Raw genomic sequence first — 25,407 nt, forward strand, 5'->3', positions numbered from 1 at the left:
CAGTTTTTCCTTTGCATGTTCTCCTCGTGCTTGCGTGGGTTTCCTCCGAGACCACCAGTTTCCTCCCACATCCCAAAAACATGCAAATTAGATCAATTCGCCAGTCCAAATCGTCCCTAGGTGTGTATGAATGAGTGGTTGCATGTCTCTGTATGCCATGCAACTGGCTGGCAACCAGTTCAGTGTGTCCCCTGCCCACTGCCCTAAGATAGCTGGGATGGGCTCCAGTACCCCCGCAACCCTACTAAGGATAAGCGGTGCAGATAATGGATGGATGATTCAGCCAACTGAAGGCCTAGGCGTGAAATGCACCACCCGTCAATGGTATTTGACTAGTTGTGGTTTCATTGTGTAGTGCAGGGGCCAACTTTGAAACTTCACGTTACTTTTTTGTTACTGCCTGGCAGGGTTACCAGTTTTATCTCATTTCTAGAAAACACGCCAGTTGGAAATCAATATTCCTAGAACATCACAATGACCCATGATACATTTTTAGAGCGAATCAGCGGGCCCCTCAAATGGTTTTGGGGGGCTACCTAATGCCTGCAGGCACCATGTTTAAGACCCGTGGTGTAGTGCAACAGAAAACAAGTGCTAAAATGCATAAGGAAGAATACAAACTATGGAAACTCAAGGAAACCAACCATTTTTTTCTTTTATGGTTTTTGTCTTTTTGAGTACCCATAGCAGCAAGATGACAATTCAGCTCCCTCCAGGTGTAGCTCATGTTATGAAAAATAAATTCAAATTTCTCGATTTAGGAGTATTTTTAAAATACTAAAGTACATGACATTAATGTACTGTTTACCTTTTGGAATCATTTTTTTTTGCATTTTTTTTTATAACTAGAAGGCTCTAAATACAAATTATCTTTAAGGTTTAGTGATGGTGATAGTTTGGACTGTAAAAAAGTGTGACCAAATGTAGATATTTTAATTGCAAAAAAAGAAATCGTCAATTAGCTGCTATCTGAACAGGGGCATTGTATTTGGAAAAAAGATCAATTTACCTCTAACAGATGTTATTGTGGTGTAGACGTTTTTTTAAAGTCGTGTTGTCAAATATTTTTTTCGAATAGTTCAAAAATCTTAATTTTTTTTATTTCAAGCAATTTTAAAAAAGTTTTATATTCACAGTTAACAGATCCCTTAACCAACTGAGTCATTGTGGCACCACTTCCTGTCGTTGGCGGCGCTCATTTGTTAGTCAACAGCACCTATTATCAATTACACAATGAAACCACATCAAAATTGTTATATGGTAAATATCTGCTGCTAAACTTCTTTGAAAAGGTCTTTGAGTGTAAGATTTAATCTATTGTCCAATTTTAGAGTAACATTTGAACACTAGATTTGTTATTAAGCATCGATAGCATGTGTTAAATTGTGTGTAATTTGGTGGGAGACTCAATTTAAACACCTGGTCCCTTGAAGATATCTGAAGATTAACTTCATACTTTTGGCTTTCAACATTATACATTACATTAATTATGACCCTCTAATAAATCCAACGGTATTTTACAAGTGTCGTTCGTAACATAAAGCAAAAGAAATTCTATAAAATTGCTTTATTTTTCAAAGGCTGACAAGACAAACACGGGGTACTAAATACAAAACAAAACAGCTGCACACAAATTAGCTTGGTGCAAAGATGTCCCCTTAAAAAAAGAAAAAAAAGAAAGATCACATTGGATAAATTATAGCATCTTCTTTGAACAAGTCACAAAAACAGCTGCTAAATAAAATGAAGAATTACTATGAGGATTTTCTTTTTCTTTCTAACAGCCGTGACATTGCTCCCACTTTTTAGGTTATTAGATCCAGGTTAAATTATGTGCCGGTTTTCTTCTATATGCCAATGCCAGCAGATCATGCACATCAGAAACAGTCACTGCACATGCAATCACTTCCTAACAGGAATCTAACTTTGGAATTGGAAAGAGGGCGGGTGATTTAACTCAACTGAATTTACATGTTTCATGCTAATGCAAGTAGTAGTTTTGGACGTCACAAGCTTTTTACAGTTTCCTTAGACTCACAAATCACACTCCAAAGCAATGCATCAAAATGTACCAAATCTGTATAGAGAAAATGCAACATTGAACAGTTTTGTACATTCTAAGTGTATCACAAACATCAAAGTTAATGTGAAGAGAAGGAAGTAGAGTAGGGGTCCCTAAATATTTAGGACATTGGAGAAGGAGACACCTGGGATTTCCTCATTGAGCGTAGGGCCTTCTCTCTCAGATGTTTCTCCAGGTCATCCAGCATCTCCTCTACTTCACTTTCAGATTCCTGAAAAATCACATTTTAATTTGATTGATAACACAATAAGGGGGAAGTTTGTGTCAGCCAAATCTATCTCCTACTTGGATGTTCTATGCTGCCTACTGAAAAGACATCAGAAACCCTCCGTTGCTAAAGATGACAAACAGACATAACCTTTCTGGATTCACCATCTCCATCCCCACCCTGGTTCTGCTGGGTCTCTCCACTTCCTGCGTTGCCACTCTTCTCCTTCTTGTGCTTTTTGTGCTTCTTATGTTTCTTGTCCTTCTTGTGTTTCTTGTCCTTTTTTTTCTTCTTTTTCTTTGCACTCCCATCAACGTCGGAGTTCTGCGATACCACAAATTACACAAGTGCAATCACACAACATATGTAAATAAAGATAAAACAAAAATTGGTGGTAGAGCTATAACCATAACGAATAACAACAAATACCTTGCTAGGTGATTGGCTAGCAGAGCCACTGCTTGCCTTCTTGGCAGGTGGAGGAGACATGCTAACAGATCGAGATGGGGATGGAGAAGCTGAGGTGGCGGCTGGGCGTTTAATCGCAGCTGGTTGAGGAGAAAGGGATCGAGACCTGGAGGAAACTCTCCTCAAAGGCTGAGGGCTTTGAGAGAGTCTAGAATTGAGGACATTTACATGGCATCAACATTTATTTGCACAAATGCATTGCACAAATGTATTGCCCTAATGTTAAAGCAAATCAAAAAAGGTGAATGGTGTACCGATTTACCTCTGATTGTTGCGTGGCTCTGGTGTACGAGAGACTCTTCGGATCGGTTTTTCACCGTGTGATGTAGAGTTTCTCCGCTGGTTGACAGGACTGTTGGACTGTCTAACTCGACTGCGATTTGCTGGGGACGGAGAGCGCCGACTCATTGACACTGGAGGGGAGCGTCGAGCAGAGGAGGGCCTGGGGCTTCTTCCATGTCTAGGTGGGGATGTAGATGAGGGAGGTGTGCGTCTCCGCAGGGTGGGAGAACTTCGGCGTCTTGGGGATCTTGAAAGACGGCGTTTGCGCCCTGGTGAACCACGCCGAGGAGGAGAGCCTGATAATTTCCTTTTCTGAGAAGGTAAAGGGCTGTAACGGCGTTGGATGGGAGGAGAATAACGCCTGTTGGAAGGCGATCGTCTCCGAGGAGGGGGTGAAGGAGATCTGTAAAGTGCCACAAACATTGATAGGATACCTATTTGTACAAATGGTGCCAGAATAACTTTCTATTTAGCAACAAATAAAACAAATGTGGTGGTTTCCTTTAGAATACATTTATTTAAAAAAATCATTTTCCATAATGTTATTCGGACCATTATAAGGGTTAGAAGGCAAAGCATTATACATCCGTCTAGGCTTTTGGACAAATACAATGTGACTACTTTTTACAATTGATCAAATACATCATGAATCAATAAAAAGTTAAAAAAAAAAAAATAGGGTGGTTATGCAACTTTAAGGAACTAAAAATACTCAAAACATTTAACAGTTTTCAAACTCTTCTATCCCCAGAATGCATTACAATACCTTCGCCTTGGTGATGGAGACCTACGCCGCCTAATTGGAGTTAGTGAGCGGCGTCTGCGTGGACCAGGAGATGGTGAACGTCTCTTCCTGAAAGTGAACGACAAATAAGTTGAGTGGTTATTTGCCAACAAAAAACAGTCCACAGGCTGATTTTAAACAACTAGTGATTGGTTAAAAACAAATGGGTTATTTATCGAGTGGCATTACTATATCAAGATATCTTAAAAAAAAAATAAAAAAAAAAAATAAAAGAAATAAAAGGCTATTTTGAACATTTGCTCATAATATATATATATATATCTAAAAGGGTTTTACCATTCAAATTTTAGACTTTTTAGGACCTTTTCATGACAACATGCAATTAAATACAAGACCACTCTCTCCCCAATTCTGCCATACATTTATAAAATGATGCACAATCATCTGAATGTTTAAGCAGATCCACTGCTGTAGCATGGCCCATGAACTCTGAGCCAAGGTACATTGAGTGGATGCTATCAACAACATAGTAGCGCAGATGGATGTCCAGCTGTGTTTTTTGTACTTTTATCTAGACCATTGTAGGCACCTTATTGGACTACTCCGCGTGAGTTGTTTGGTGATGAAAAAGGCCAGACCAAACTTCGTAACGTAGGCATTCTTGTTGCTCCCACACAAAAACTTATGGCAATCTCCAAGTCCGGGAATAAGATTGAGGAGCTTGTTAAAAATGTCATTTGAGGACTACGATATGTGGAAATCTGGATTTTCTGACTGACATACTACTGCACATCCATATATATTGTAAAGTATATGATCCTCCCAGTGGCTTGTTTCACTCTACTAGTCTTTTGCCCTGTTTTACAGGACCCCTTTGAAAATGCTCCAACTCATTACTCCATAATCATATTTACAGAAACTGCACAGGTCAGATTATCAACATTTTGTTCTGTACCTATGTGTACAAGATTGACAATAAAGTATATCTCAGCTGTGGCGTTGCATTCCTCAGTCATAGATTGATTAGGTTGGAGAAAATGAAAAAAATATTTTATAACATGTGACATACTTTAGTTAGGTTTCCTTTCTTGTTTTGCCCCGCCTGTCTTTCAATTAATATAATATTGCAGATAACGTGCAGGCTTCCGAAGGCTTCCAGTTTTGTTTGGTCTGGGTTAGCCCCGTTAGCAGTCAGCTAGCTGGCCAGCCTGCATGCCTATCGTTTTTTTTCTCCCTGCTGGGTTCGTGAAATTGTTCTTTTTGTTATTGGCTCTCGGTTACCCTGGCTTCTTACTGCCAGCCAGCCTCCCGTTTTTCCACCAATCTGTCCCGGTTTGCCATTTTTAGCAGCCGGCTAGCCTGCAGTGTTCCGACTGGTTTAGCCCGTTAGCTCTCTGTGTTATTTTTGCCAGATCGCCCAATTTCAGATGCTCGCCATTTTTTGAACCATTGTTGCACCCGCCTACGGCTTCTCCACATAAACTACCAAAACTTGGGTTAAAACACTAAAAACGTTTTCCAGTAGTTAACACGTAGCACAATATGGTGACTGGCCTGCTAAGGTGCTGGTGTGCTTCACATGACATCAGAGCTCAGGAAGTCAAAGACTAGACAGGCTGTCTACAAAAAAAACAATTTAAATATATAGATTACACACAATAAAAAAAAATTAAAAAAAAATTACTCTTTTCTCAAATGTTTTAGAATTGGGGTATCCCTTTAAAACTTTCAAATCTTTCAAGACCTGAACTAGGAAATGAGCTGCCAATTGCAATACTTTAGGAAAGGACTGTGATCACCTAGGAGAAGCGTCTCTTGGTCGTCTCCTTGGAGAAGGAGTGTGGCTACGCCTCCTCTGAACATCACCATTCCTTGCACTTGGTCCTCCTCCCTTTGGTTTCTTGGATAATTCCTCATCAGAAGAAGAAGAGCCTGAATCTGAAAACAAATAATGTTACAGCAAAGTAAGGTTTACTGAGTGAAAAGTACCGTACCTGAAGATGATTCCTGATTCTGTCTACGATACTGTCGCCTCTGCTGCACAGAATCCGCAGTTGTGCCTCTTTCATTGTTTTCATCCTCTGCAACATATTAGAAATGAAACATCAGGAAAAGTAGTCTTTCAATTATAAAGTATTCAATAACAGAAATTAATGTTTCCCCTCAGCTAGTAATCTTATCACCAGAAAACATGTCCTGGTTGGGTTACAAGTTTTTACTTCTAACAATTTATTTAGTTCAAGCAGAACTGATTGAATCAATAACCCTTAAAAAACAGAAGGCACACAAACAGGTAAGCCTTATTTATATCTTACCAGATGATCCAGGTGGAGACACTGATGCTCTGCCTCTTTTGATTTGTGTTGACTGTGATTGCTCGTCTTTCCTTGGAGGGCTTATGGAGGGATCAGGAAAGTGGTGCTGTTTTCGTGGTGGGCTGTTGGATATTCTTTTAACTACTTTTTTAGGCGAGCGAGAGCGAGAAGTGCTGCTACCAGAGGATGAAGCAGAGCGAGATCTTCTCCTGAGAGACAATCACCAAAAAGTTGCACATGTGTGACAATGTATTCATACAAAAAAAAAAAAACAAGAATTTTACTTTCACAACCATAGAAAAGTGAAACAATGTCTAACCTGCGGGCAGGAGAACGCCGTTGTCGGTTTCTGGGGGGAGGCCGTCTGGGTGGGCTTCTTCTACGAGGAGGGCTTCTCCTTCTGGGACTTGGCCTTCTACGTGGCGAAAACGATCTGAAAAAGTTCCAAAAATGATTCAAGTTTCAATACGGTTAAAATAGATGCAAAAGATAGAGGTAAAAAAAACAACCTTGAACGAGAACGTCTCTTGCGGTGACGGGAGTGAGAACGGGAGCGACGGGGAGGTCTTTCCCTCCTGTTGTCTTTTTCTCTTTCCTTGGACTTGGGCCTTTCCTCGGTCTTACTCTTTTCAGGTGGAAGCTCTTTGTTTTCAGTCACTGTGTCTGTTTTCACCATCTCCACAACATTTTCACTAGAGGAAAAGGAAGATTTTTTTGGACCATCTATTATTGTAATGTTGGAAAGTATTGTACAAAAACACTTATTCAACAGGGGTATCTTACTGTTATATTTATTGCAAACAAGGCAAGAGAAACTATGAGTGCACGATGAAAAGCAACATTTCAGCAAATACCTGGTGGAAGATGCTTCTTGGATAACTGGTTCTGGCATGGCGCTCGCTGATGTGTTAAGCTCCATTGACTGCGCCACAGGTTTTGTGGGTAGGTGGAGATAAGGTTGTGGGGGTGAATTCTCAGCAGGTAAAGCAGCTTTACGCTTTGGGGAGCGTGAAGGGCTACGTTTCCTTTCTCGTCTTATAGGGGACCGGCGTCGTGGTGATGGAGACCGGCGTCGTGGTGATGGAGACCGGCGTCGTGGTGATGGAGACCTCGTCTTGCGTCTGGATATAGACATTATTACCACGGAGGACACTCAAAACAAAACTGCGCTACATCTAGACAAATGTGCTTAGTTACCTTCTCGGGCTTTTTGACTGAGCCCTCTCTCTTGGATCCTTCTTGTCGTCCTCAGACTTCTTCAAAGCAGCAAGCTTTTCTTGTTCAATCTGTATGAGAAGATTAAATGACTTCTACATTTTACAAAGTTAGATGTGTTTTGTCATAAATACAAAAGGTAAATAGGAAAATTGGAGAAAGCATAACATTGATAGAGACCTTGTACAGTAGAAGGCTGTACAAAATGTAAAAGGATGTACTTGGAATAAAGTAATTTAGGGAGATACACAGCACCAAATTGGCCCTTTAAACTTTTCATTATAAGACCATACCTGTCTCTGTTTAATTTCTTCTTTCTTCTGCTCCAAAAACGGAGTTGGGATGCCAGCAATGTTCTCCTGGGCACTCAGCAACAGGGGCCAAAGGTCTCTCATAAATTCTCTAGCATTTTTTCCATTCAGGAAACCCGTCAAATTGATCTGCATCATCTTGCTGTCAGGGTGCTGTAAAAACACACGAAAAGAGAAGAGGGAGAAAAAAAACATGAAACGCCAGAACCCAAATTTATGTTTGGGAGGTAGGGTCTCTCAAACGAGTGCCTACCTTTTATTCCTCATAGAATTTGCCTGTGATTGTTGCCAATTGTGCAACAAAGTGTATATATATATATATATATATTTTTTTTTTAATTTGAAAAGGTCCAATACCAGATTCTGGAAATAAGTGTCATTCTGACTTCAAATTTTAACGATAAAATGAGTTTGCTGAGGGGAGAGTGATCTTGTAGCAAATCAAACTTACATGCAACGTTGATGTTCAAATTTCTGATACAGCATATACAAAATAATCTTGTATTTGATATATAGATATTCAATAACAGAATGTCCCGCTAACATCGATTAATCGCATAATAAATCTCCCCAGTCTACATGTTCAAGTTTTAGCAAAGAGCCACAATACAGAGTACATTAAAACCCAACACTTTTAAGTACAGTTCCGGTGTCTTCATGAGTCCCGTGGGGATCAGTGGGCATGGAGATCCCTTGGCTTGCTTCCGCCTCACTACTGCTTGAGACTGAACCACCTTGACCTTAATGTTATATCATTTATCTAAATTGCAAGAGATGAACAAGCAATAATGAGTACAGAGCAACACAAAAATGTTATTCAACAAATTCAATTCAATAATCTTTCTCACCATTTTTATTCTGTAGAGTCACATTTTTTTTTATCATTTTCTACAATTTATGAAAATTATCCAATATTAATTTTAAAAAGTAGCTTAACAGAAAACTGACAATACACTTCAACACATCACAATGAAGGACTTGACACAAAAAAGCCAAGCAAAGAATCTCTTAACAATTTTAAAATGCAGCACTTTTTGCAGGTAAACACACTTGTTCTATGATTAAATGTTAAGTACAAATTACTAGGGCCTTAAACTAAAAGCTAGACTCTAAAATATTATAAAACAGGTTTAAAAAAAATGTGGATAAAGTTAAGGGGTTTGTAAACATAAATGTGATAAGATAAGGACATTGACATTTTAGTATTTTCATTGCCCAAAGGGCAGAATTTAACCACATATATGCAAACACAATTGTGTATATGTGATGTTATCAAACAAACATCAATATCAAAACCAGAAACAATTTATATTGGAAGTGTATTTTAATACAAAATATGGTTGGATAAAGGAAAATACTTCACATAATCAGATAGAATCAATACTAATACCAGAACAATTTTGGTCATGTTCCCAATTATTTTTTGAAAAGAGTTTGGGAGGATGGTGGGTCTAAGCATCCACTATCCACAAGGAATTACAAAGTAAAGCAGTTAAGGATATAGGCATGTTTACAAAAATAAATAAATAAAAAGTATACATTTTATTTTATGAATAGAAGTTCTAAAAAATAAAAATAAAAAATAAATGTATTTCTTTTAGTTACATAGGACTTATTTTATCAAATTGCATTGGATTTTTTTAAGAGTGAATGGAAATTTAAAAAATAATAATAATCCATAACAAATTATTGTAAGTGTAAATCAAATTGAATAATTGGTATTGACTGAAGATCGAGCATTGTGCAGCGAATTTCCAACTCCAAACTACATTTATTTATAATATATTGTAAGTGCTCCCGTTGTCAAAGTTCTGAATTCCAATCAATAGTGGGTTTGAGGAATGAATACAAGTACATTAGCTAAATACCTCTGCTTTTATCAGCCTCAGAACAGCAGCCCCTTGACCAGATACTGTCAACTGAAGATGACACTTTCACAGCATGCCTGTTTTCTGAAGCTAATACCGAAAATTCAATGGCCAAAGGTGATGTTATATTCCTTGGCAGCAAATGACAATGGATATTGAGATAAATATGCACAAGTGTGTTTTGTTTTTTTGTATTACATAAAGTATAATTCATACCACTGTATTAAGAGAAGTGCCATCACATATAATCAAACTGAAGATTTGGGGGTTTACATTTTAGTTTTAAAAGTCTCCTTACACCCTTCAAGACGTGCAACTTTTACAACTACAACTTTAACTGCATTTTAAGGGATCTTGCACATCGCCAAATAATCCAAAAAAGGATGTAAATAAGGCATTTTTTCAGGTGTGTCTATCACTGGCATAATAATGATCCCTATACATAACTCACCTCAAAACACACACTGCATCATGAAGGGAGAGTTGGACTCAGTGACTTTGGGCTCAGGAGAGAGCTAATTAGGTGTTGGTGCTATACTTCAGATGCAAGGTATAACATCCATATTGGTTCAGGCCTTTTAAATCATAAATCACATCATAATTAGACGTATGCTGGTTAAATTCACTTTGTTACACAACAACATCATTCTCATTATCACATCAGTAGCTAATTTAACCACTCAATTAAACTAAGATGAGCACAATTTGACTGTTTCCCTTCTCTATGAGAAAGCACTTCCCTGAAATGTATCGTTTTGTAAATACAAGCACATAACCAACATTAGAAGCATTACCTTATCTTCAAGCTGGTTAAATATGAACTCTATGACGACGTCATCTTCGAACCCCAGAACCTCCGTCACCCGTTGAGTTATCCACGGCTTTATAACTTCTAGGTTAACTTTGGTCATATCCACCTAAAAGGAGTCAAAAAACAATTGTTAGAAGTGGAATAGAAATTAAACGAGGAAATCATCAGTGTTTCAGCACATGCCAGAATACCAGAATACTGATTGAGACAATGTTTAGAATGATTAATTGGATTTAAAATGTGATTTGATTTATTTCCATAAAAGGGTACCAAGTTTACACAAATATGTAATTGAAATAAGCAGTTAATAAATGGAATACAATCAGACTAATGGAATAAGTGGTTTTATATCTAAATAACCCAGTCAGAAATAGTCCTATTATTTCCCCAAGCCTGTGTAGGCTCTGCCCCCTTAATGGCTTTTACAGAGAATAATAAGGGGAAAAACATGCATCTTGAAAATTATATCCTCTTTTATGCAAAATCTTGTTAAGTCTATGCATCATGGGGGTAAAAACTACAGAAGTTTTATGCTACATTTTTTTTGCTATGTTTATGAAATGAAAAATGAAATGATCTGCATTTATATAGCGCTTTTCAAGTCAATGACTTCCCAAAGCGCCTTACATTGTGCTTCACATTTCCCAATAGCGGCCGTGATCTGTGCAGCCATGTAAGGCGCTAACCTGCTTATTGGGGGTATTGGGGGTTCAGTGTCTTACCCAAGGACACTTCGGCATGTAACACGGACAAGCCGGGATTCGAACTGGGATCCCTTAATCCTAAAACGATCGCTCTACCTCCTGAGCTACTGCCGCCCCATAGATGCTATTTTTCCAACAAGACTGTCTTGATAAGAACAAATAAAAGTTGCAATAATTTTTGAGAGGAAACCAAACCTTTAAAAAAAATTCTTTAAGAGTTTAGCTCCAATATACATTAACAACTTTAGAATTGTGAAGATTGCTTTGAATATCTCATCTCATTAGCTGCACCGCTTATCCTCAGTAGGGTCGCGGGGGTGCTGGAGCCCATCCCAGCAATCATCGGGCAGTGGGCAGGGGACACCCTGAACTGGTTGCCAGCCAATCGCAGGGCACACAGGGACAGACAACTCACTCGCTCATTCACACCTAGGGACAATTTGGACCGGCCAATTCACCTGAAATGCATGTCTTTGGAATGTCGGAGGAAACCGGAGTGCCCGGAGGAAACCCACGCAAGCACGGGAAGAACATACAAACTCCGCACAGTTAGGCCGGGAGCTGGATTTGAACCCACGCAGGAGGTTCCCACGACCTCAGAACTGTGCCGCATACGCGCTAACCACTGCGCCGCCGTGTTGCTTTGAATATCAACATTCTTAATTCCGATTTAATATCTTTAGAGTCCTTATACAAAATATTTTCCGGGTTATTAGATCAACCTTTTAATTTAAGTACAAACATAAGTGTTAATATGCCAATTAATAAAACAAGAAAACAAATGGCAGACGTAAATGATATATACCTTCTTTTCAAGGCATTCTGCAAATTTCAGCTGCTTTAATAGTTTTTTGTGCTTGTTGCTGAACCGGTTGTCTTGCTCCGCACTTGTGCCCTGCAGAAAAAACAATTGTCAGCAGGATATTTTAAAGACGAAGTATGGAGTAAATTGACTTGACACCAATCAAAAGAGCCAGGTCGACAAATAAAGTCTTGGTCGCAAAGTCAAAGTTGGTTATCCCAACAATGACAAATAACAAAAAAAAAACATTGGCTGCCCTCTGCCCAGTTACTGGACACTGCCAAATTGTAATACTGCAGCAGAGCCAACAAGAGATAAAAAGGACTGCTCTTAACCCCAGCCACCACCTCTTGGACCTGCTTACCGCTGGTTGGTCCTAAAGTCCCTTAATACAAGGAGTAATAGGCTGAGTTTCTTGCCGATGGCAATCACCACCATAAACAAACGCACAAGACTGTGGGAAAATATAATCTTTCTATGTAGAGAAAAATCTGTATTCATATCTTAGTTAGCGATTTATTTTTTGAATTACGTTGCTGCCAAGTCATTGCACAATTCTTCTAACGCAAGTAAACACTTGGGCTCGTCTCCAAGCACTACCTTCTTCTGTTTTAAATAATTTTCTCTTTAATTTCTATTAAGTTTGTATCCCGTAGTGCCATGTCTAATCTCGTAAACAATTAATCCCCACGTTGTTATCAATGACAGTGAAGACGATTCTAATTCTTGGCATCTGTACCATAATCGCTATATAAAATCTTATTTGACGAACTTAAATATTTTGGCAAAATGTACTACGTAAGCATAAAAGATGAATATCGAGTCATACTTATTTTACGTGCAAGTTTTTTGGTAGTGTATAGTTTGCGCTACACCGCCTCACCCCGCCTATCACCGCATGTACATGTGCTAAATTTGGCACTACCACTATCGAATTAGATAAAGTGTCCCAGTATACAAATAAAGTAGTCTTCCAACTGAACACATACTGGTTTTAATATAGTGAAAGGTCCCTGTGATCATGAGCAGGTTAAATTACTCTATTTTAACAAACGACATAAACGGTACGAGCTAAGTTAGCTAAGTCAATGACTGGCTTATTTATGATTGAAATAACACAGAAGATGGAGACTGACACAACGCCTTTTGGATGAAAAAAAATAACAAATTGTGTCATCAACCTTGCTTTTCTTGCAGAATACATTTGAGCTACTTGAAAATGTATTGTCATTAGTGTTTCTACAATGCTCCCATGGTCACGGAAGCTATACGCCACCCGAGCGCCATTTTGGTTTGATGTCGCTAGCTATGTACATAAGGTAAGTTTGATGTCGTTTCCACCTTAATTAATATACATTGACCCCAGAACAACCCAGAACGTTAAGAAATAATGTTACAAGTTAAATTATTTAAACCCTCGGTTGTAAGAGTTTAAGCAAATAGCAAAATTACGACGTTGCCTAGCACCAGTTGATAGTCTGGTCCCGAAATTACAACTGAATAGGGACCGGGCTAATATGCGAACGCTTAGTCAACACCGGCTTGGAACAAAAAACGGTTTACGGAATAAGTGAATTTGTGAGAATCTTACGCGGAAGAAACCCGCGTCCATCGTTGAGAAAAATGGCTGTTTTCCGACGACAGCTGGGTTAAAATGTGAGGCACACTTGACGTTCTTCCGAATTCGACCTCGTGAGGATTACGACCCTACAGGCGGCAACGTGTATTACATGCAGTTTGACGGACAAGACCTCGATTTGACAAAAATGTCGCAATAAAGTGACAACATAAAACAATACGTTTGATGATTCTTTGTCTAATTGGCTGAGAAGTGAGAACACGCTAGTGCCATTTATTTACGGTATAAATTGGACACTTTATAATTAGTATTATTTTTGTTCCATTAGCTTTGGCGGAAATAAAGAGCAAAGGCAGTATGTCACACTTTCACTTTACCTCCAGAAACCTTGTTAGAATACGATATGGTGAAATTCTGAATGTGTTTAATTGCTGTTAAAAGTGTCAATAAAATCGTTCAAACAAAAAAAAAAACCACAAAATTTATTTCATATGCTTTCATGGTTAAAATTTTCGAAATCATAAAGCTAAATGGACAGTGTGTAACATTCATTGCCTCCCTTTATCTAACACTGGCCCTTGCTCAAACCCAGCAACACATTACCATCTAGTGGTCAAATGTTACACACGCAAGCTCGGGGAGAACATGCAAACCCCACACAGGAAGGCTGGTATCTGGAATTGAACCAATGACTTCAGAACTGCGCTGCAGACATGCTAACCACTCATTCACCGTGCCGCCCAACCTAAACATCCATCCATCCATTATCTGCACCGCTTATCCTCAGTAGGGTCGCGGGGGTGCTGGAGCCCATCCCAGCTATGACCTCAGAACTGTGCCGCACACGTGCTAACCACTGCACTGCCGTGGTGCCCAACTTAAACATTGTTATGGATTTTTTTTTCTAATTATGTGTAAATATTTCAATCATGTTGTACAGATATTTAGAAAAGAATACAATTTTCATTCAACATATGTTATTCTCTTTTCCAAGTAAAAAATATTTTAATTTCCTTAAAGGGACACAGTGTAATATTTCACCACTAGATGTCACTGCTTTTTTGCAGTGCAACCGAAAATGAATGGATCAAAGCACATGGAAGAATACAAACTACAGAGACTTAAAGTGACCAAAACGCACCATTTTTCTTCTCATTTTTTGACAAGCGTTTCACAAGGTTTTTGTTTATTGGGGTACCCCTAGCCACGTGTTTCTGTAGTGCAGTGGTTAGCACATTTGCCTAACATGTGAAAGGTCCTTGGTTTGAGACTAAGTGGAAACATATGTTGGCCTGGAGTGGGTGGGTGCCACCAGGCTGGACTTGCCCAAAATATACCACAAGAAATGGTGCCCCTATTAACCTAGTGGTTAAGGGATGAGACCAACCAACCACTAGCAACAAGATGTTCGAAATTCATGTAAACTCCCTACAGGTGAACCTCACGTTATGTAAAATAAACACACATTTCTAGGAGCTGTACCAAATTGTAAAGTTTTTTCACTCATGGCTTCCGTTGCAGCCCATTGGCTCGCTCATAATGCGCAAAGTATGTGCAAGATAATCAATACAACAGGCTAAAGTCTCTGTTTATAATTTTTGATAATTGTATGGATTCTTATTGCCTTTTTATTACAAAAATGTATTTACCATGATCAAGTTAATGGAAAATCCTTATAATTGATACATTTAAAAGAATAAATTTGAGTAAAAGTAAAGGTATTGTAAACAAATCCCCAAAATAAACCTAACTACATGTGTGTTATTATTTTTGTCACTGTCACAAGATTTATTTTACTGTACTTTTTTTTAAAGCGGCACTAATTGTTTGGCTGACTGGTACAAGTAGTCAAATGTGCCAGGCACCTAGGGAACAGATTCACAGACTACAATGTCAAGGGACAGGATTTATTGAAATTATTGAAGCGAGAGTGGGCGTGGAAGACCAGAATCCTATGGGGTAGGTAAGTGTGGAGCCGGAGACACCGGCCTTTGGAGCAAAGTTAGTCTAGAAGCGAAGGAGAGGAGCACAGAGTTAACAAAAGGCGTAGTCAACAACTCAATAAAGTACTACATTTCTAAGTTCAAACATGAGTAAAGCATGTATCGGCTTCCACGGACCACACTAAGTCAACGACAGGGGCGATTAACTTGAAATGATATAGGAACACTGTTCAGGAGTGTCACTTCCCATTTTGTGAACATCACATTACACTTTGTGGTTAGCAAAAACACTATTACTACCGTTTACTATGCCCAGTTTTTAGCCTGCTTATTTATTTCTAATAGAGTACACATATATACACAGAAGGTGAAGCATGGGACTTATCCAGGAGTAGCCAACCCGGTCCTTGACAGCCGCATGTGCTGCATGTTTTGGAGTTTTCTCTGCTCTGATAATTAGACAATGGTGCATTCTATTCAACACCATATAAATCCAGTGCAATTATAACATACTCTCACCGTAATACACTTGAGGCTCCCACAGACTCTGCCGCTATGCTGCAAGTGTCACATACCAGGAACGTAGACAGGACCCAATAGCGTTCGTTTTACTCAGTTTTTATTTAGAAAGAGGGCAGTGCTTGCATCCACGATCCGATGATAGTCGGTCACGGGTAGCAGATGGCAGGAACGCGGAAGTGGCACTTCCGAGTCGAGCGCGGGTAATCGTTGACAGCGAGAAAACAGGTCGATGGCCAGGACGGGGGAGCAAAACAGAAACGGGTCCAGAAGAAAGGTCGGCATCAGGCAGGAAAACAGGGAAGGATAATGTCGGAGAGTACAAAAGCTTGCCTAGCTGAGAGCATAGGTTCGTAATGAACGTGATTGATTCAGAAAATTATTCTGTAGCTTTGAGGGGCAAAGAAACGCCCTTATAGTTAAGAGTCCTCTTCTGTACGGGAATCACAGAAATATGCACTTCCATCTCTTTAAAAACTTGCTGTCACTCATCTATGCTTCATCTGTACCTTGTAAAAGAGTTATTTCAAAAGCAGGCGAATATCACGAGTTGTCAATTGCCCTCACTTGCACTCACTCTTTCAGCCCCGGCTGCCACTCGTTCCCTAATTAGCCCTCCTCCTATTTAAGCACGTCATTCTCGTTTACTCCTGGTCAGTCCGTCAGCGAACCTCTGCACATGCTAGGCAAGCATTTTTTGACTATGGCTCCTGTTCCCAACCTGTTCCTGTATCCTGCTCGATTTTGCCCACTGTTCCTGTATCAATCCCCTTTCCCTGGCTTCCAGATCATCTCCGGTTATCTGACTTGTTCCGATCTCCGACCTCAGGTTGGTCAGTGTCAGGTTGGGATGTGCAAAGGCTAATAAATGTTTGGTCAATGTGAGTGTGTTTTTTTAGTCTAGCCACCTCCCACTAGGGGCATATAGCTTCGGTACTTTGAACATGACAGTGCAGTCGAGGTAATGAATAATCTTGACGCTCCTTTGTGTGTGTGGAACATTAGGGCTTTACTGCTTTATGGGGCTTCATTTTGCCATCACTAGACATCTCTAAACAGCTCCAAAATCTTCTAAGAATAAATATTTAATAAGAACAAACTCTCAAACAGAGGTACAATATTTTATTTCTATTTACTGACATTTTTTGCTATTACAAAATATTGTACTTGAAATGTACAATATTTTATGTGCAAAAAAATACAGCTTGTCCTTGAGGTGGTCCTTATTCTTGACTCCTGTCCTTACAAGCTTTCCTGTAAGAGTGCACTGGTACATTATAGCTCTGGAAAATGTAAAAACATGCACTCTTGACTTATTGACGAAGAAAATGCTCAATATTGGCTCCTATTGTTCCTACATTTGAAGAGAATTACTATGTTTTTAAGTAAATATTGAGGCTTTGTGTTAGTGTGTGCAGGAATGATTTTACAGGTTAAAAACAGATACAACTCCGTGAAAAAAAAACCCCAAACTGTTATTAACCGATTTTCAGCTTTCCCCACTCAGTGACCATGTTCTTTATTTCCTCCTGGACCAATTCGAGATGACGAGTCTGTCGAGTCCAACGTAGAAAATAGCCTATAAAAAGAAGAACACTAAAAAGTTGGCACAGAAAAAATATTGTATGGTCTAATGTATATTGATTTGTAACTCATCTAGATTTTTCAAAATAAAGTACATCCGTTTGGACTGGCTTTAACATATTGAAATCTTGACTCCAGATGGGAACCTAATCTTACCCCTCCACAGCTCTAAAGATTGAGGGTGGACTGAAGGCCAAATGGCCAGTTCGTTGTGTTGATATAATGGGTTGATGTACTGTTCTCTTTCACTTGGCTTCAGCAAGGCTTGAAACAAACAGTGAGTTTTGTCCTTTACTTGTAGATGACTTCTATGAAAACAGCCCAAGGGTGGTATCATTGGATGGAGCGTTAAATTCTGCACATTAGAGGAAAGCGGTCAAGCATGACCTACCGTTCCATATCGCTGTTACAAAGGAAGGTGCCATAGTCGGAGGCATAAGCTTCAGTGGCCAGTCTGAGGAGCAGTGCCTCTGAGAATTCAAGTGCAAGAGGAAACTGGTACCATATTTGCCACACACAATCTAGGAGCAGCAAAAACACGGGACATTCCTGCTGGAGACGAGCGTGAGAGAGGGCTGAGTGGGAACAACGCTGCTGGAACGGGTGACCTGCCTGATGGGTAGACAAATGCACCACCGATGGATGCATGAAGATCCATTAGATTCATTTCATTAGATTTATCAAATAAGGCAGTGTTTCTCAAATAGGTGTACACTAGGGTCATGTTTTTGGACCAATGTGCCAGGTCACACTAGTGTACCATGAGACCTTGTCTGCAGGAAATTGCCAATCTTATTTTTGCAAAGAAGCATGGTATTGATCAGGGTATTTTCTTATTTTCCAGTGCTTAGTCGAGTATCTCAAACGGGACGAACGCTTTTCACACTACTCCGTTGTATTTTGTGTACAGTATACATTAAATGGTTATATGCATTCAGTGTTAAAGTTCTTTCTCATTTAACTTCGCAATTCTTGGATTTTCTTTTTCAAAATTGTGGAATTTTCACAGTATCCCATGAATTATTATTAATACAATCAATATGTAATATGTAGGCATCTGCAGATGAAGAGTGAGGCACCCAATTCTCTTGTCTCATGGCAGAGGGAAATAGTTAGACCAAGAATTCTTATTTGAACCAAGGCGTCCGTTATTTCTTTTCCCGTTGTATGGACTTTTTTCATAATGGAGGAGTAGCAGACTTAAACTTCATTAATAACTTAAGGTAAGGCAATAAAATGTGTTTTTCTGTGCTTGCTCTTTCAAACCAAATGTTGAATAAGATGTAGATCACTTTATTTGTAGATTTGACTGCCTCATCTGGCATGAACCTCACTGCACATCACTGGTCAGCTAACAAAAAAAGTTCATCCACTGTCTTCTCCATACCTTCCACAAGCTTTTTTCCAATAGATTCTTAAACAAGTTTTGTACACACCTGTACAAACTCTCTCTCCAGAAGTGACAAAAATCCTTCCAGTGTACGACAACTTGGATCCATAATGAGTTGTGCAAGAGTAGATATAAGCAGAGTGGAGTCTGTCCCTTCAGACCCGTGAACCAGAGTGGAGTGACCGTCTCTAGACAAAAATAACAATATCACATTTTTTTTAGACATATACTGTAATTGCATAAATAATTCTAGTAAAATAAAATATATTTGTTTCTACCTCTCCACACACTCTGCCAGCAGACCAGCAGTTGACAGAGCAGTTTGGACATGAGACAACCACTTGGAATTTTCTAGTTTACTGAGCCAGCGGTCCATATTAGAGGACTTGTCACCACAGGCCTCCACCAGCTTAATGAGACTCTCCTGGAGGGCTTTACCCCTGTGTAAACAGTGCAGTATTTTCAGTTTTTCCAATGAGGTATGTATTATTTTTCTGAAACCCAGACGGAATCAAATGTTGTCAAGTCTCACTTATTTGTATAGCCCTTGATCACAAAGCGTCTCAGAGGGCTGGATAGACCATTATGAAAACATCGCCTGATATAAAATCTACATGAGGGTAAGGAAAAACTCAAAAACCTTCATCACAAGGAAAAATTAAAAAACATTGCGAAGCAGTTGCATATGAGGTAAACCTTCCATAATGACCAGACTGCAATGAATGTTGCAACAGTGTTGTGCACATGCTACATACTTTCTTGCAATACTATAGAATAAATAGATTAAATTGTGCTGTACAGTGGCTCGGATTTCATTCAAAATCGGATTTGTGTCTTTTTGGGAGTGAACATAACAGTTCCCCTACGCAACTAATCAAAGTGGTACCATTATTACCCTTAAACATGTTAAAGAGTCATAAGAGAATCATCCAAACACCTTTCCATGTGTCTGTGCAGTCTCTTCCAGCTGTTGTAGCAAGATTTGGACTCAAAGCCCCCGCCCAGCATCCTGGCCTGCTGTGCCTGCTGAGTGGATCGTGTGTCGATGATATAACCTTTGTCCGAACCTTCAATTGCAGCTTGCAAGAGTTGCTCATCTTCAATGCAGCGTTTTCGGTTGGCTCCTGTCAGCGGCTGACTGCTGCGCAAAATAACCTGAGAAAAGATTATGCTTGCTTCTGAAAACAATCAGCCTTCTACGAATAGAATTTTGGGTGACTTCGGCCTCACCATGCCATTTTTCTTGTGGTAGTAGCAGAGCACAGGGAAGCGTCCCCCTTGTCTGAATTTAGCCACTTTTTTCAGAGCTTCGTCACTAATCGTCTTGGGGACGATGACAACCGTAGGGTATGAAGGACATACGGAGTAGTCTTGGTTCACAGTGCTCAGTCTCCATCTTTCATGCTGCAAAAAGAAAGGCTGCCATTAACGCATGACATGACAAAAAATGGGTACGGAGAAAACACAGTTAAGAGAAACACGTAAGCAGTATGATGAGAATCTTTGAATTTACTTTTCCAGATAAAGTTAACACATTCGCCTAACACGTGAAAGGTCCCCGGTGTGAGACTGGGCGGAAACATATGTTGGCCTGGAGAGGGATGGGCTCCACGAGGCTGTACTTGTCCAAGACACAGAACAGGAAATGGTGCCCCGAATACCCTAGTGGTTAAGGGATCCAACCAACCAACAAACCAACCATCACCCAACCAACCAACCAACCAACCATGTCACAGACATGTTGGCATGCACACAGTACAGTACTATTTGGCTAGCCTTGCAGAGTAGGGGAACAAAATGTTTAACAGTCAGTCTTTATTTTAACTGTTCTCATAATATCGGTGTGGATAAACAATGATTGCTCAGTATTAGTGGGGACACTTTGCCTCCATCCAGGCAAAAACTGTAGACACTTGCATTTTAAGTTGTATTGATATCTCTGAAACTGTTATTATGTCATTACAGTGGTGTTACTGTTCTCTTTGTTACTGTTATTAATAGGTTGTTGTTTTGAATAGGAATAAGTAACAAAAGGCTGAGTCAACCAACAAAAGCATCATCTTAGTAAAAATGCTACCGGGCAATTACATATGTAGTTCATAGGCTAATTCTAAAAAAGTTATATGCACAGTTATTATTATATGACGTGATCATGTATCTAAAGACACTGTTCATTGTATTTGCTCAACACACACCACAGGAAGTGATGCCCCGACAACCCAAGCTGTTAAGGGATCCGTCAACCATCATATTTTTTGAACTTGTGTTTTTTTGGGGCCCTTCTCTGTTCCATGCTTGGATTATTTAAATATAATTTAGTTCATATATGTGTAAAGATAAGTAACTTTCATATTTTTTCATAATGTATCATTCCATTTTAGTAGATTTAAGTTTTTTATTTGGCCATTATTTCTTTCTGAACAAGTCAATTGAATGTGGAATATCCTTAAATACATGCTGCACACATTTCGTTCTGCAACAAAAGGAATTTTTTTCTAGGGAAATAATCATGACTATACTATTTAGGCTATGTGTAATTTGGAGCCTATCTAACTTAGTGACATGCAAGTTTTTGTTAATGTTCATCAGGTAAATGTGTTAATATACTTTAATAAAAATCCAGGAAACATTGTTCTTTGTCAATGTGGAGAAAGTTTCCTGGTTAACGAAAGCAAAAGCTTTGGGAGCTTCTGCCCATCACAAATGTTATGCTTCTAATGGTAGGAAGAACTGAAATCTTTAGTGCAGGAAATGTTCTCATTCTTGACTTGACCCCTACCACATTCTGTTTTTAGTTCATTGTTATGAAAATAAAACCTGCCAAGCGACATATTGTAAGTGTGTTTTCAATCTTACAAGTTCCTCTGTTTCATTGTAATGGATTTCAGGGATATAGAGGCCCCACTGGTCCTGGAGGTTTGCATTGGGGGGTCGGTAGAAGAAAGGATACATCCCCGCCACGCGGTTAAGGCTGGACAGCGTCTGGAGAACATAAACACAGATTCTGCTAAACTAAAAAAAAGATAATTAAAACATTATATTTTTATCATTTATGTGATTCATACAATGCATAAACAGCGAAGAAGCACATACCATAGCGAATGAAGCTAATAGCATTGCTACTATGAAACTCAGTACGTTTGGAAAGAGTAAACTAAAAATTGAGACCCAAACAACCACCAGCTGGCCCTTATGAGCTAGGTTGGGAACCTTTTTTACTGTACCGTATGCGCAGTGTATTTAGCTGTTGCATGTCTACAAATATATATATATATATATATATATATATATATATATATATATATATATATATATATATATATATATATATATATATATATATATATATATTTAATCTACATAGGGTTCACTCAAACATACTGTCTGAATACACAAACTTTCAATAACACAGACTTGTAATTTATTGTTCTTTTTCTCTTTAGGGTTTAATGGTGGTTGGCATGGTTCATTGTTTCATTTACTGTTGATTTGATAGACTTTGATGATCTGAAATAATGATTGTTTTAAAAAATAAATTAAATAAATAAGAGGTTGTTAAAGTTCCTCAGTATTAGAGTGTTTTTTTCACCAAGTACTTTTTTACTTTTACTATAGTTGTCAAGAGTACTCATTACATTGAGCTGTGCCCGCTCGTTTGGCGCCAGCTGCTGCTGGTTACCTGATTGGTTCCCCGTCCTACTTAAGCTCAGTCATTTAACTCACCTGTTGTCAGTCCATCAGCGAATCTCTGTTTCGCAAGGCAAGCATTTTTGACTCTGACTCCCGACAGTCCCGTTTTGTCACCCGTTTTCCACTCGTCCGTTCCTGATTTTCCCATTTGACTCCTGCTATGACCCGTTTTTTGACTCAGACCACGTTTTGATCTCCCGTCCCGGCTAACGACCTGTTTATTCCGTCTAAGTAGGCTACGATCTCCCACTCCGGAAGATCCACGTCCGCATTTGTAACACGTTCCGATCCCGTGAACAGTTTGCTACCTGTGTTCAGCGAGCAGCGGATCGCTGGCCCTGCCTTTCCTCTATATTTCAATAAACTTGCGAGTTACGTGACGTAGCTGTGTCCTGCTTCTGTTCTGGCTGTGGCAGTAGTAATGACTATTTTTAACCTCAACTTGAGTCGTATTGTTCGGAAGTCAAGGAACTTTTACTTGAGTAAAACCTTGGGCCACTCTACCCGCTTTTTGTCACCAGTCCTCCTAAAGGCAATGATTTCACATACCTCAATAGATTGTGCAATGTTAAGACACTGCTCCATGCCAGGGATGTCAAGTTGTAAAACACGTAGATCTTTACACCGAATGACGATGGTCCCAGAAGATTCTGTAGTCCTGAACACAATCACAAAGTAAAACAATGGCCACATCTGCCCCCTTTTAAATGCTGAAAACTAGACTAGCACATATTTGGGCTTCGGGTTGCTGTAAAAAAACAAATTTAATAGACAAGCAGACTCTGAAAAGACATTAGTAAGAGCAAGCTGCACACACAACATTGAGGAAGAGCAGTAGCAATCAAACATGTTTCCTGTGGGCTGCCAAGGTGAAACAAACCGCTGACACATCGCAACGCAAACAAATCCTCCAACCTGTCGCTGCGGCCCGTGTTAGTCAAGCGCCCGACGTAGTTCAAAAGGTTTTCCACGCTGCTCCAAGAATGTGAGGAATGATGCAGTTAGAGTGAACTCTGAAATATTCATGTTATTAGAAGATGATGGAAACACAGAGCATCTCCTCACATTTTCTCAACCGCATCAACATTCCTAAGGAGCAGCAGAAACTGTCGGCTTCTTCCTTCCTCTCTGTCTGAGAAGAGGAGGTGGTGGCCTGTGATGCACAGAGTGCCCTTGGCAGGTGGTTGCAGAGGTTGTTTTAGCACAACCTCTTCCACGTTGGCCGTCTTGATGTAGTCTGAAAACTCCATTCGAGCAAAGTGAAATCACTTCCTCGCTTGCACAAAAGTGAAAGAAAACTTCAATGGCTCCTCCTCATGTTTCCCCTCCTCTTCCTCTTACCCGTGCTCTTGCTCATCTGGTTGCTTTACTGTAAGAACAGAAAATGGAACTGGCTCTTAGACATAGGCCTCAACATGCAAGCATATCCTTAACTCTGTTGCAAGCTGTTGCATGAATGTGGTGGCAACAATTATAGCTTAGTGTCTTTCCTCCCTTGCTCCTGCAACTCAACAGTGTTGAGATCTTTTTTAGGATTAAAGATTAAAGAACTCAAATACATTTTGTGATAAGCAGTGTTGGGCGCATTACTAGAAACAAAGTAAATAGTCACAGTTACTAGTTACTGTCAAGACCAGAACAGAAGGAGGACCCGGATGAGTAACGTTACTCACAAGTTTATTGAATAGAAGGAGGAAAGGCAGCGCCAGCGATCCGGTGCTCGCTGGACGCGGGAAGAAATCGGAGCGTGTTCTGAAAGCGTAAGTGGATCTTCCGGAGCGAGAGATCGTAGTGTAGTTAGACAGAAAAACAGGTCGTTAGCCAGGACGGAAGATCAGAACGTGGTCGGGGTCAAAAAACGGGTCGTAGCAGGAGACAAACGGGGAAATCAGCAACGGACGAGTGGAAAACGGGTGACAAAACGGGACAGACGGGAGTCAGAGTCAAAAATGCTTGCCTTGTGAAAACAGGTTCGCTGACGGACTGACAACAGGGGAGTGAAAGGACTGAAATTAAATAGGACGGGGAACCAATCAGGTAACCAGCAGCAGCCGGCGCCAAACAAGCGGCACAAGTGAGTGTAATGAGTAATCATGACAGTTACTTTATTTAAAAAGTGATTCAGTTATCCCCCCAAATACTAAAACCAAACAGTTGCACATTACTCTGAAAGAAACTATCTTGTTACAAACTACTGAAAATACTTGCATAGAAGCTGACCCCCTGAATCTGTTTTAAAATAGCCATGTAATAAAAGTCAAGTCAAGCCAAATCATGTTTAGTTGGAAAACCCCTAATCACAAAAAGTCTCAAAGGGCTTCACAGACAACCATTGTTAGGAGATAAACGACTGAAACAAAAAAGTTTTAAATGGATAACTCATGCTGTAACACATTTCAATATTAAAGCAGCAACATTGAAAATATGCAACACAATATTTTACCTTTTGCAGTGGCAACCAATGACGTTTCCATGACCTTCCATCCGCTGAAATATTTCCTCAACATCTGACTGCACAATAAAAAACAAATAATTACACTTAATAATGACCCCAAAGCATACAAACAAAAGGTAAAACCATTTAACGGTGCCTTAGGTTTCAGTATTGCGTCCACGCGTTGCCAAGGAAATAGAAGAAAACATGTACACCATCCAGTGGATGCAGTAAACACTTCATATTTGTTGGCCCGTGCAAACTTGAGAGTTTGCAAAGGAACACTTAGCCGAGACACTCCCTATAAATTTTGTCTAGGGGCTTCAAACCAATCAAAAGTCTTCTTCTCCATTTCTGAGTACTTTCAAGATGTTTTTTTCTGTTGGGATAGTCGCCATAACTGTATTACACCTTACAGGGAGTGACTCTATCAGATCATAGGATATCTGTGACTGC

General features: G+C 39.6%; 2 protein-coding genes across 7 annotated transcripts; both read right to left on the minus strand.

Moving 5' to 3' along the window:
• Positions 1 to 1,552: 1,552 nt before the first annotated feature.
• On the minus strand, positions 1,553 to 13,546 carry srrm1 (serine/arginine repetitive matrix 1). 4 transcript variants are annotated; one of them, XM_088353871.1, is made up of 16 exons: positions 13,404 to 13,546; positions 11,816 to 11,905; positions 10,290 to 10,412; positions 7,610 to 7,780; positions 7,299 to 7,387; positions 6,956 to 7,222; positions 6,611 to 6,793; positions 6,421 to 6,534; positions 6,102 to 6,310; positions 5,781 to 5,867; positions 5,586 to 5,724; positions 3,808 to 3,894; positions 3,022 to 3,444; positions 2,721 to 2,907; positions 2,471 to 2,615; positions 1,553 to 2,294 (listed from the first exon to the last, which is right to left on the minus strand). In XM_088353871.1, exons 1-16 carry the CDS (start codon positions 13,422 to 13,424, stop codon positions 2,287 to 2,289), a joined length of 2,343 nt encoding a protein of 780 aa, XP_088209997.1. In that variant the 5' UTR covers positions 13,425 to 13,546; the 3' UTR covers positions 1,553 to 2,286. The 4 variants fall into 4 exon arrangements, with proteins under 4 accessions (XP_088209997.1, XP_088209995.1, XP_088209996.1 ...); XM_088353869.1 differs by having other exon boundaries at positions 2,442 to 2,615; XM_088353870.1 differs by having other exon boundaries at positions 2,369 to 2,615.
• Positions 13,547 to 16,960: 3,414 nt separating this feature from the next.
• Positions 16,961 to 23,767, minus strand: LOC148351519 (myotubularin-related protein 9). Of its 3 annotated transcripts, none has more exons than XM_088353874.1 (11): positions 23,583 to 23,767; positions 23,433 to 23,489; positions 23,067 to 23,175; positions 21,684 to 21,809; positions 20,058 to 20,231; positions 19,765 to 19,982; positions 19,106 to 19,267; positions 18,874 to 19,015; positions 17,829 to 18,049; positions 17,594 to 17,742; positions 16,961 to 17,432 (listed from the first exon to the last, which is right to left on the minus strand). In XM_088353874.1, the coding sequence occupies exons 1-11, from the start codon at positions 23,765 to 23,767 to the stop codon at positions 17,332 to 17,334; spliced, it is 1,644 nt and encodes a 547-aa protein (XP_088210000.1). In that variant the 3' UTR covers positions 16,961 to 17,331. The 3 variants fall into 3 exon arrangements, with proteins under 3 accessions (XP_088210000.1, XP_088209999.1, XP_088210001.1); XM_088353873.1 differs by having other exon boundaries at positions 17,594 to 17,745; XM_088353875.1 differs by lacking the exon at positions 23,433 to 23,489 and having other exon boundaries at positions 17,594 to 17,745.
• Between the last annotated feature and the right edge of the window lie 1,640 nt (positions 23,768 to 25,407).

Source organism: Urocampus carinirostris, chromosome 15 (genome assembly GCF_059441175.1).
Source record: "Urocampus carinirostris isolate Australia breed hairy pipefish chromosome 15, RoL_Ucar_1.0, whole genome shotgun sequence".
Classification (NCBI taxonomy): domain Eukaryota; kingdom Metazoa; phylum Chordata; class Actinopteri; order Syngnathiformes; family Syngnathidae; genus Urocampus; species Urocampus carinirostris.